We start from the raw sequence: 12,559 nt of genomic DNA, 5'->3' as shown, positions 1-12,559 counted from the left end.
CTACGTATTCCCAACGTCTTTTTATGACCAACCATTCTGACAGTTGAACTGCCTTGCTCAGTAGCACAATAATAGACAATATGGTGACAGAGTACTGAACCAACGCCTCTTACCTAAGAATATTATACAGCTCCTCCTGACGCACAGACCAGTCACAGTGAAAAACACTGTCACTGTCTGCTATCTGCCAAGAAGGCGGCTTCTAATGGGCTTTAGGAAGGACAGAAAAATCAGTGGATTTGCCAAGAGGGGAGACATAGGCTGTGTTGGGTCTTTAATCAACTTGTTGTCAAGCCTGCTGTCAGGGCTAGATTGGTTTGAGCTCCAGAGAGGAGGAGGAGGAGGGAGAGAGAGAGACCAATTATGTCTTTGGGACTTTAAACAAACAATGTTGCTCAACTTGGACTTTATTCGAGAAATTGGACTTGAGAAAGACTTTCTTAATTTCCTCCTGAAAGTCCTCTCCTACCACTACCTCCTCAGCCACTCATTTCAAATGAGGAATCAATAATGCAGTGTTTACGTTGATGTGCCAGATTACAGTGAAAGAGAGTTTAACGAAGCTGCTTTCTATTTAATGGCAGGTTATTGTCAGAGCATTATTACTTGTGTTTTACAGTCTTTGTTGGTTATGTAGTCCGGCTTTTAGTAGGGATTTTAGAAATCGTAATATGGCACAAGTGTCTTTTTTTTATGGTTTTAAAGGCTGAATTACAGTAAAGTGAATTTTGTAATTTTGTGAGCTTTCCAGACTGTTAGCTAGCTGTTCTATTATTTGCCTTTACCCACTTTGTCCTTTTATCCACATTACTGATGAAAATTTCATTCTGTAAATATTTTGTTAAAGCACCAACTCTACTCCATATCGCCCAGCCCTATTATTTAGTTTTTTAATGATGTCTATAACCCTGCTTAGTGGATGGCTTGTACACCAGACTGCACCAAAACTCTCAGGTTAATATTGCTACTAAAACTTTAGGCTGCTTATAATTATGCTTACGCTCCAAATGGTATAGAGTAATAATGAACAGGGGAGAAATTTCAGCTCACAAAAGTAGAAGTTGTATTACAGGGAATTACTGCACATTTATGTTTACTAGTACACCTGTTCTGTAATGTTCTTTATATCAAAGGAACCACTGGGACACAAGCTGAGTTTGTTGAGCTTTGTTAAGCACATACTCAGCTGCTGCTCAGGAGACAGTTTGTACTTTTCTACATCCCTTACTTTTGTTTGTCACTCTTCATTGGCAGATAAATGTGCTATGGCTAGTTTAGATCCGACTTTTGTCACATCTGATGTTATTTTTCTGTAGTTTCACAGATCTGTTTGGTCAAGGTCAGATTGCTTTTTTTTAGTTTTTGTCTTGCTTTGTGAATTCTCATGAGTATACATGTTGGATTTGACTAGTTTTGATTTCTCTGTTAACGCCAGAGTAGCCCTGTTTGGGATGCTTTCCATTAAGGCTGACCCGGATGCTTTGAAACTTCAATTGTTGCCATGGTAATCGACGTCTAAATCACTATTTGAATGCAGCGTTTTTAAAACATTTGTATTATTATATATGCATTGTCCCAAAAATCCCAAATAGCCTGTGAAAGTAGAGCTGCAAGGATTAATCGATTAGTTGTCAACTATTAAATTATTAACTATTTTGATAATCAATTAATCGGTTTGAGTAATTTTTTAAGGAAAAAAGGTAAAAATTCTCTGATTCCAGCTTCTTAAATGTGAATATTTTCTGGTTTCTTTACTCCTCTGTAACAGTAAACTGAATATCTTAGAGCTGTGGACAAAACAAGACATTTGAGGACGTCATGTTGATCGATATTTTTCAACATTTTTTGACAATTTAAAGACCAAACAACTAATCGATTAATTGAAAAAATAATCGACAGATTAATCTACAATGAAAATAATCGTTAATTGCAGCCCTACATGAAATAAGGAATAGTAATCCCACATTATTCATTATGCATCAACATTGCTGTTGGTGCGACGCTGTCCCGGGTACTGAAACGGAGCGGAGGAGATCTATAGACTGTCTAAGCCAGGTCTTTTATTTTATATGTTGGCATGGGCAACAGTCTATTTATTAATTCATTTATTTATAGGCCTACATATGAGCAAATTCATTTTATTGCTGTAATATATTTGATGTTATTATTGCACATTTTGTAGTCGTTTTTGTTTAAAAAAGAAAAAGGGAAAATCCTTGAAGTCTGACAATAAATGTAAAGTAAACTACAATATAAGTAAATATATCATCACCCTTTCGAAGCTTTGAATATTCTCGTATATTTGTCACCGAAGCCCCAAAAATGGTATTCAAGACAGCCGTGCTTTCCATTATGTAAAACCTGGGGAAGTAGTTGTTCCTTGTCGGAGGTGGGGAAGTTAACCACAAATGCATTTGCCAAAACATCAGCACAAATGTGAAACAGTGTGTTTCAGTTTTACAAGAGAAAACACTTCAAGGATGAAGAGTAAATGGTTGGTTTGGCAAATTAACGTCTGGTTAACCTTCTCGTCTCCGATTAAGTGCACAGCAGCTTCCCTGAGCTTTTCTATGGGAAGCATTCAGGGCTGTCTCTAACACAGTGGATGACACGGTCCCAAACACCTGAGATGCTTTTAGGTAAAATGGGTGATTCATCTTTTCTCTGCTGCAGTGAGTCACACAATTTCAAGTATGGTGTGAAATCATTTTCTTTATGGACAAATGTTGAAATTCCTGTATTGTTAAATTTGATTTTTGTTGCATTTTCTAGGGCATTTATCTTTTTCAAAAAACATCAGAACATCACTTATAGAAGAATATGGTATGTCATGTGCAGTATTAAACTGAACAACATGGGAAAGTGGAGCTTTTTAGTTTCTTTGACTCGTAACTCTGTTATCAAAATGAGAAATCAACCTGGCCTCTCTGTGTGTAAGAGAGCAGTCTTGCCCATTGGCGCACCACTGATGATGTGCAAAGCTGCTGGATCTGATCTAAGGCCTCCCCTGGAGCTCAGCTGCTGTCAGTCATGCCGCGGGACTCGACTGGCAAAGCCGGCACAATGGCCGTCTGTGCCTCATTAGGGCTAAAGTGCTCTGGGGGGGATGGACGGGGCTGGATGAGGATGAAATCTGAGGCTCACAGCACCCATCAGAGGACCGGGGCGGAAAGGAGAGGACAGAGCAGGCGGGGAGGGAATAAAGGAGCACATTAGATTGAATATTTTCCGATTGGTCATAAGAAGAGAATACCGTATATTTCAGGGAGGAGGACCACTGGGAGTCAGACAGCACTAATGGGCTCCCTCTGCTTTTCTTCTGAACATACTTGATGGCGTTAGCCATGGCTAACCGGCCAATTAGACAGCAGGGGAATCACGAGCTCAGAGCAGACCTGTTGTGTCCTCACTGGTTGACAGATCTTCTCTGTCGAGAGACACACTCTTTGATCTTCTGAGACATCGGTCCTTTTCTGGGATAAAACATATCATCCCTTTGCACAAGAGGATCTTCTTGTCCGTGGGAATTTGCCTAAACTGAGCCATGCAGGCATTTCCCGTTCCCCTGCCTTATTGAGTACGGTCTTTTTAATGCTTTCCGTGTGTCCACTCCCACCCCGGAAATCTCAGCTATATCTGGCCCACTCACCATTCTTTTTCTTCTCCTCCCACATTTTTTTCCTTGCAGTTTCCACAGGACTTTTGGTTGGCCCTGATTTATATCTCAAGGCTTGTGTTTTGTTGGTCTCTCCTGACGTGACTGGAGGGGGCGGGGAGGTCAAACTCATCGCTCAAAGCTCTCCACCGATCTCTTTTAAGTTTCTCTTAAAGAGTGCGTTGAGGGTTATGATTACAACTTTTCCTTGGCCAGTCTGCTTGAGGAGCATTCATGGAAATAATTAGGTTATATGTCTAGCTTTTCATTCCCACTCCCAAAACAAAAGCCTTTTATTGAAATGATCGCAACTTTAAAGGGAGCGGCATCTACCTACGCGTTTATTCCCAGAGGTACAAAAGAACATTTAATCAAAGACAGGAGCTTTTTGTGAAGCTGATGGTTTTCTTCACATCCCCACCCAACTTCACTTGGTATGACAACAATAACTACACATTCACTGCTGTTTTTTTTAAAATTTTGCTGTCAAGTTCGATAGTACTCTTATGCTCAAAAATAATAGGCGCAGTGATAAAGATCTACCCTCTCAAGAAAAGGCACTCTTGTACTCTCTTGTGTTTGGTTTCATAATGTAGTTTTAAAGCCCAAATAAGTGTCTTTTGTTCAAAAAACATGCTATGATTAGTTATCTATGGGGTTTTCTGTCATTTATGGGGTGTAATTCTGTGCGGTATTAGCAGCCATTTGAAATATCTTTCAATGTGAGAACCCAAATCGCAGCCTAATATTAAAGTTGCACTTTTTCCAAATATTTTTTTATTGATTCTCAACCATGATTCCAGTCAACCTGTTATTACAACCCTCAGTTCGCACTCTTTTGTTCAGCATGCTGCTTTTTTAAAGGCAGAGTGTGTAACAATTAAGGAGATCTATTGGCAGAAATGGAATATAATATTTATAAGTATGTTTTCTTAAGTGAATAATCACCAGAAAATAAGAATTATTGTGTTTTCGTTACCTTAAAATGAGCCGTTTATATCTACAGAGGGAGCGGGTCCTCTTCACGGAGCCAGCCGTCATGTTTCTACAGTAGCCCAGAACGGACAAACCAAACACTGTGTTAACTTTTCCTGCTTGGACCGGAGTCGATATGGTTACTTGCTCCGGAGTTAACCCTCGTCACTCCACTCAGCCGCCAGAAAAACAAGACACAGGAAACCTCTGTTGGTCTTGAGGAGCTGCAACATTTATTTCTGCAACTTTAATCTATTAAAGGGACATTGTGTAGGATTTGGTGGCATCTAGTGGTGTGGTTGCAGATTGCAACCAATTGAATACCCCTTCGCACACTCCCCCCTTTCCAACACTACTGTAACGTGAGCCACCAAGTGCAAAACCGTGGTAACGCCGTTTGCTTCTCTCAGAGGTCATCCTCACCATAATAACACTACTTTATAGCGACGGAAGTCAAACGGCGACTGGCGGTACAACGGTTTGCTCTCTGCGGCTCACATTACCGCAGTTTCACAAGCGTGTCGGAGAACTACGACGGTCTTCAGGTAACGTAAAATCATGAACCAGTGAAACATGGCAGACTCCGTGAAAAGGACCACTCCCTGTGTAGATATGAAGGGCTCATTCTAAGCTAACAAAAACACAACGATTCTTAGTTTGAGGTGATTATACACTAATGAAACATATTATATTCCATTTCTGCTAACAGATCCCCCGAAATGTTACACACTGGACCTTTTAATTTAGATACTCTGCAGATAAATCGATGTTGAAACCATAAATTGCAGCCCTTTACTATGAAATTGGAAAACTATTTACCTTTTTAGTTCGACCCTCATTAGATTCTGCTTCCAGTGCTGACTTCTGTCGGCTTATGTATTATTCTGCACACACACACTCATTTTTGGCAGCTTGTCAAGCTCCCACTTTGAACCAGCTGGTATTGATGGCATATTTATTACATCTAATCCCTTTGTGATAATGGTGGAGCGTCACAGCAGGTATGAGAAATGCAGAGCTTCGTCGGTGGAGAAGTCATTAATCTCAAGTCTGTCTTCAGACTTTGTTTTCCCAGAAGGTGTGCGTCCCTTCAGCCCGTGTTATCTCTGAGTTTGTGCACCATCAAAGCTTTCTGCTCATTTTCATGGCATAAAGTCCCTAATATGTTAAAGTTACAAGATAATTAGCCTCTGTTTCCAGTCGCAGTGATTGGGATACTTAACCTTTGGAAGCGTAGCAGGGCTGCAGTTGCTCATTAGGACATCAGTTCTTCCTGCTTTATTCTTCACCACTTGGTATTTTATGTTAAAGAGCAGCAGGCAGCCAGCAAAGTGTAATTGGGTTCGCAAGAGGTGTGTAATGAAGCCATCAGATTACTAAATAGTCAATATATTTTTTTTTTCTTTTATACAGTCAAGTCATGTACAATGTGAGCGAGCTCTCAGCAGCACGCCTCACTAGAGAAGCCCACCCCCGTCGAACTAATCAACCAGAAAACAAAATGATACAGTAGACTTAACGCTGAAACAGTCAGTCGATTAATCAAAGGGGTTGATTGGAATGGAACAATTAAGGTAATTGACTAATTATTCAAGTTGTTTCTTAAGAAAAAAATGACAAACATTTGCTGCGTTCAGCTTCTCAAACATGACGATTTGCTGCCTTTTTTATTTAGATTATTGTAAACTAAATATCTTTGGACTGTTTTTCCGACAAAAGAAGATTTCAAGGCGTCTCCTTGGGCTCTAAGAAAGTTTAATGGCCATTTTCACTTCCGACATCTTTAAATAACTGGTTAATTTAATTGAAAAAGTTATCAGTTCGACCCTCATCCTACCAAATGGGGTCCCCACAGACCCCATAGCTCTATTTTTGTCATATCTCACAGATGTTTTATACTATCATTATTTGATGATTGCTGATTAGTTGATAGTTGATTTAATTGTTAAGACTTTGTACCGCCTGTCAGTGTTTCTGACTCGCTGGATTTAGTGATCTTTGGAGCTACAGTAGTGCTGCTAGCTACTTTCATTGGAAAAGAGTTGACAACACGGGGCTGGGTTTTTCAGTTGCATCATTTTTAAAATGTAGCGTACTAGGGATGCGGCGGTGAGGAAATGTTCCCAGCGGTTAATAAACTTGTGAAAACACCGGTGTTACCGATTACACCGGACATTTTACAGGAAAAGATGACGCTCAATATGTGTAGTGCACTTACTTTGATCTTTATGGTAAATGGACTAGCACTTTTCTAGTCTTCCAACCAGTCAAAGCTCAGACACACAGCCACCCGATCGGTGAAGATCAAAGTAAACGCACTACACATATTGAGCGTCATCTTTTCTTGTAAAATGTCCGGTGTAATTGGTAACACTGGTGTCACAAGTTTATTAACCGGTGGGAAAATTTCCTCACCGCTGCTTTAGGGCGTGGCTACCTTGTGTTTGACAGGTCGCCACCAGTCTGGGAGTTGTCCGTGTTTTCGTCTCTGAACTTTAACTCTTCCACAGTGTGTTTTCAGTTCATTAAAGTTAATTATAACCTTTTTGGTCGCCTGAAAATGTCTTATTCAGCGTTCGGTTGTATTTAACTCCACCCTCTCGTGTCACTTCTGGTTGCAAAGATGGCGACGGCCGAAATACCGAAGTTGAGGCTTTAAAACAGCAGTCCACGAACCAATGGGTGACGTCACGGCGACTACATCCACTTCTTAAATACAGTCTATGGCGATCACGCCTCTAATGTTTGAGTCCATATGTGTGAAAGATGGTTTAAAACCGTAAAATTACACTACTGTGTTAAATGGCCTACACCTCTGGGGTTATGCAGCTAATATTGCTGAACACACAATACATTTATATGGAAATAACGATTGTGTGTTGAAAATCCATATAATTTTCAGAGCAGCAGAAATGACAAAACACAAATCCCAGTAAATGACGGTGTTAACAAAGCAGTTGGATAAAGATCTCTCGGCCGTGAATGTTCACTGTTGTTACAGTTGAAGATTATTCTGGAGGATAACACAAAGGCAACAATGGCGCCTGTGTTTTTTGGGCGTGGCCCATTATTTCAGCTCGTCTTTGGGAACCAACAGAAGGGAGGATCAAGGATTTTGCCAGTTTGCTGTCCCTCATTTGAAATTGCCAAATCATGTCTGCCAGCTCAGTGATCAGCCGACTCCGTTGATCAAACAATAAACATTTGGTAGGACACTTTGCTTGCACTCGTGCCTCTCCGGACTATTTTGTCACCAAGCCTGTATATTTTTCTATCTAAAATTCCCAAAAAAGACATATGGAGGTTCAACTTCATCCCAATTAGTTTAATTAGAAAGTGTTTGTCCCTTATTTATATAACTGCAACTTTTCTAAATGTAACTAATAAACAAACTGACATACCAATATCTCATCTCTACTTTAATTTAACCGCAATCAGACGGAAACATTGCTTCATATGCCACATATTAGGCCAGTTTTTCTAAATTGAGCAGCTCATGCAGAGAAGGGTGATTGCTTAAAATTGTAATTAGGTTTCAAATGATTTGGATGACTCTTCGTCCAGATGGGGCGCTTATAGTATATTATAGCAGATCAGCTCATATGGAATGAGAGCTGTTAACAGATTCATTTCTACAGCCGACACCTCCAGAGAACATTATACCTGAAAGTAGAAAATTTGAATTCACACCTGAAGTGTGCACTTGTTATTCGAAACATATTCCCCATCCGCCGTGGTATTTCTGAGAGTGGAGGTGGAGGGTGTCTAACAGGAAGTCTAAAAGGTGAAGTGTACGGGTCTTAATGTCTGTGCTTCATGCTCCAGCGACCTGGCACACCTGTGAGCATAATGTAGAGGAAGAGCGGAGACAAATTAATGCTCATATCGTGACCCCATGCTGGTAACTGGCCTGTTTTGACAGCTATTTTAACAGTCTAACAGTCACTGCGCTCAGGTTTCTGAATCCCCCAGTCGAGTGCACTGGTGGATGAAAAAGTAATTTTCCAGCAGTATCCTGTCTGAGTTTCTCTGTTGGTTCTATTTAATTATACTGAAGCCAAAACAGGGAAATATACAGAATATGATGGACAAAATAACAGTGAAGCCCTTGCAGTGTAATGCAGTCTAATCCAATAACACCAACAAGATATATATTGTAGAACTACTTCAAAAGGGTTGCATTTTTTTTAACCAAAAGAATTTTTAAAGTTGCTAATGATGACAACGACACAAGCTGTCATACTTTCCTCAAACTTGCTGTCACTATTTACTTTTATTACACGGCTTTGTTGAATACTAGATTCTGATTGGTCAAGCTCTGTGTTCTACGGCCAGTTGAGTGAAGCAGCACGTCCCCTAGTGTCCTCGCTGGACCTGGTGAACATGTACCGCTGGATTTTACATTGTAGACGTGACCACTGACTGACTTGTATAACAATTTAGCCACAAATTCACAGACTGAATGTACACGGTCCTGCTATATACTCGGTTTTGACCGAGTTTTGTTGAAACGACGGCTTCAAAATGTGTTCATATGTATGCCTTTAAAACAAACAAATAAATAAATAAATAGACTGTAGCCTTTGCCAACATATAAAATCAAACACCTGGCTTTGTTCAGACTATCTATGGATCTCCTCCACTCTGTTTCAGTACCCGGGACAGCGCCGCACCTACACAAGCATCATCTACACACAACAAGCAGCGTTATCAGTCAGAGAATAACTATTAATAATTGATGTTGATACATAATAAATGATGTCTATTCCTTATTTCATGGGCTATTTTGGATTTGTTTGGGGTAATGCATCCGATATATTAAAAAAACAGCAACAACAAAAAAAGATTTGAATACCGATTTGAATGTCGATTACCATGGCAACCGTCGAAGCCCGGGTCAGCTTCAGTCCTCTCGGTACATTATTTCATTGTTATATTCCTGCACAAGTTGAATTAGTCGGGAGAATGTGGAAATTATTTTCTTGTTTTGTTTGCTTCTAAGTCTTTATCTCACCTGCAAAGGCTGGCCGTGGATTAGTTGAGCTCCGTGCTCATGCAAACAAATCACCTAACCACTGGTGATGTATGCAGTTTGAAGATAGAATAATCTCCTACAAGTGAAGGCTTTTTGTGTTGGTGCAAGGCAACCAGGGACGACTGTAATAGGAAGAAAAAAGACAATTTGTTTGCAGTTTATTGAAAGAAACATTTTATTCTCATGGCCCTGAATAGTTCAGTTAGTATTTATGAACCTAAGAAACTATACTTTTCTAGTATCTCAATCCTCCGGCTGTAAAAGAGAGTAGGTAAAAGTAGGTAGATGTGTATATTTGTTGCCGAGCAGTCACGTTGTAAAAAAAAAAAAAAAGCTTTTTGTTTGCTATGATGGTTCCCACAAAGCTCAGCTAGATAAAAGGAAAAGTGGTTGCTCAGGTAATGTGTTGTAATTAGCAGGTATCTGTTTGGAGATCTTTCTTCTCTTGTCGGACATAAATAAAAGCTCTTACGGCTTCACTTTTTTATTCTAATTTGAATTGAACACAACCAATTTGCACATTAGAGATACGTAAACAGTATTTGTTGTTCTGTTGTTTGCCGAGTGGAACCCGCATCTTAAGTGTGATTACCATATTACGTCCTCCAAATAAATAAATTATAGGCAGCTTTGTTTGTCTGAAGGAATGAGATTTAAGCAGAGAAGTGCTTGATGTATTAATTTAGTGTCACAACAAGGGTCAAAATAGTTGATGACAATCCCAAAGAAAACAGTCCAATATGGTATGATCGAAATATAAACAAATCTGCATGTATAATCAAATACACACAAAATGCTTCTCCCCTCTATTTTTTTTTCTATTACATCATGTACATGATCACTTGCAGTATTTGTACATTCCAGTTCAGCTCACATACTCTCAGTAAACCAATGTTATACACAAGGTGAAGGTCCAATATATAGATATTATATCGATATGGTGATATGTGACTAGATAAGATCGTAATATCGTAATATGGCATCAGAGTTGTCTCTTCCTGGTTTTAAAGGCTACATTACCCTCTTAGCCATTATATCCACATTACTGATGATTTATCAAAAACCTCATTGTGTAAATATTTTGTGAAAGCACCAATAGTCAACCCTACAATATTGTCGCACACGGCCAGTGTGGTCTGTCATATAACATAGTAATAAAAACGCCCACAGCCAACAGATTGGCTCATCGCAGTCAGTGGGCAACCTCTGGTTCTGAAAGGTGAAGCTAATGCTGGAGTGCCTTAAACTTGCATTCTGTCTAACAGCCAGCAGGGGGCGACTCCTCTGGTTGCAAAAAGAAGTCTGATTGTATAGAAGTCTATGACAAATTGACCCTACTTCTCTCTTGATGTATTACCTCAGTAAACATTGTAAACATGAGTTTATGGTCTCAATCTCTAGTTTCAAGTCTTCTTCAACACAACATGATGTTCATTTAGTAAATTATGGTCCCATTTAGAGTCAAATAGACCATAAAGCAGGGGCTGCTTTAGGGCGTGGCTACCTTGTGATTGACAGGTCGCTACCACGGAGTTGTCCGGTCTGGGAGTTGTCCGCTTTTAACCTTTTCAAAGTGTGTTTTCAGTTTCTGAAAGTTAATTGTAACATTTTGGTCGCCTAAAAAATGTCTAATTCAGCGTTCGGTTGTACTTCACTCATGGTTGCAAAATAAACCAAGATGGTGACAACCAAAAATCAAGATGAACGACGGCCAAAAGTGCCGAACTCGAGGCTTCAAAACCGTAGTCCACAAACCAATGGGTGACGTCATGATGACTACGTCCACTCTTTATACACAGTCTATGGTAGCGGTCCATCGAGAGTCTCCCTACCACAATGACCAGCTTGAATACAATTTGCTAACTTGTAATGAACATATTGTTTCATCCTCTCCTCCCGCAGGTACATGATGTTGATCAACGGGAAAAATGAAGTATTCATGATCGACAGAGACAACACGATCTTCCACTTGGCGAACCTAGAGTTTCCTTTCCGGAAGGATCCACGTGTCCACCTATCAAATACTCTGTTGGATGGGGTGAGTTATTGTCCTTCCTAATACTACTGGTCTTTTGTTTTTGGATTGTTATGCACTGTGTCATGCCAGCTTCTCCTGTTGCTTCCTGATAATCCCATAGCTGTTTTCTCCCTTGACTGGAACTGCATGTCCCCTCCGTTTCCAACCTTGTCACACTCCAGCCCCTGCTGCTCGGTCTTGCGGATAATTGACATTGGTTGCCAAACCTTAGGTGAGAGAAAGGCATGTTTCAGTCTGACAGTAGAGCCTGTAAAAGGCAGCTGACAGGAAAATGAGTGCCCATGTCCTGGAGAAATGGCTAATCAAATTTGTACAGTTTTCTGTCACTGTTTCCTCGCTGTGTTGTGTTGTAACGCTCAGCGGTGCGCTCCCCGGGGGTTACGGCGAAGGTCGCTGACTTCTCTTCACCCCATAATACCAGGCTCAGACTTTTATTGGCATGCTCGTGCTGTTGAGGTCACACAGGTCCCCCGCAGCAGGTGCACAACATGCATGAGTCATTATCACACCCCCCTAACTGAAAAACACAGCCAAGGAAATTGCTGCGTGATCATGTAGTCAGCTGAGATTTGAGTATAAAAGTCTGGCAGTGTTTTGTGTTTGATATTCCGGTACGGGAGATGACAGATAAGTTGCCTGTTTTTTGTTTTGCTCACGGCGTTGTTTTGTCGGAGTTTAGCAATTTTATGTAAAGTAGGCATGTGCTTCCTCTCGGCTTAACAGTCGCTGATTGATGTGGTGAATTTAGTTTCCTCGCTCGGGCAGGACACCTAATTGCAGCGTATTAGTGCTACTTTGAAGGAGCGATGCGGATGTGTGTTTAGATTTGCTACAAGGTTTGTTTTGACTTTGTTTA

The 12,559-nt window shown here is 40.3% G+C and overlaps 1 protein-coding gene across 3 annotated transcripts in view; it reads left to right on the top strand.

Moving 5' to 3' along the window:
• The window catches only part of rngtt (RNA guanylyltransferase and 5'-phosphatase), a 114,059-nt gene that overhangs the window by 23,920 nt on the left and 77,580 nt on the right, over positions 1-12,559 (top strand). For all 3 annotated transcript variants that reach the window (XM_074615775.1, XM_074615773.1, XM_074615776.1), the window contains one exon: positions 11,568-11,703. In XM_074615775.1, coding sequence (XP_074471876.1) covers positions 11,568-11,703 — 136 coding nt within the window. The remainder of the gene's footprint in view (positions 1-11,567; positions 11,704-12,559) is intronic.

Source organism: Sebastes fasciatus, chromosome 18 (genome assembly GCF_043250625.1).
Source record: "Sebastes fasciatus isolate fSebFas1 chromosome 18, fSebFas1.pri, whole genome shotgun sequence".
Taxonomy (NCBI): Eukaryota; Metazoa; Chordata; class Actinopteri; order Perciformes; family Sebastidae; genus Sebastes; species Sebastes fasciatus.
This window is presented reverse-complemented; position numbering and strand designations above follow the sequence as displayed.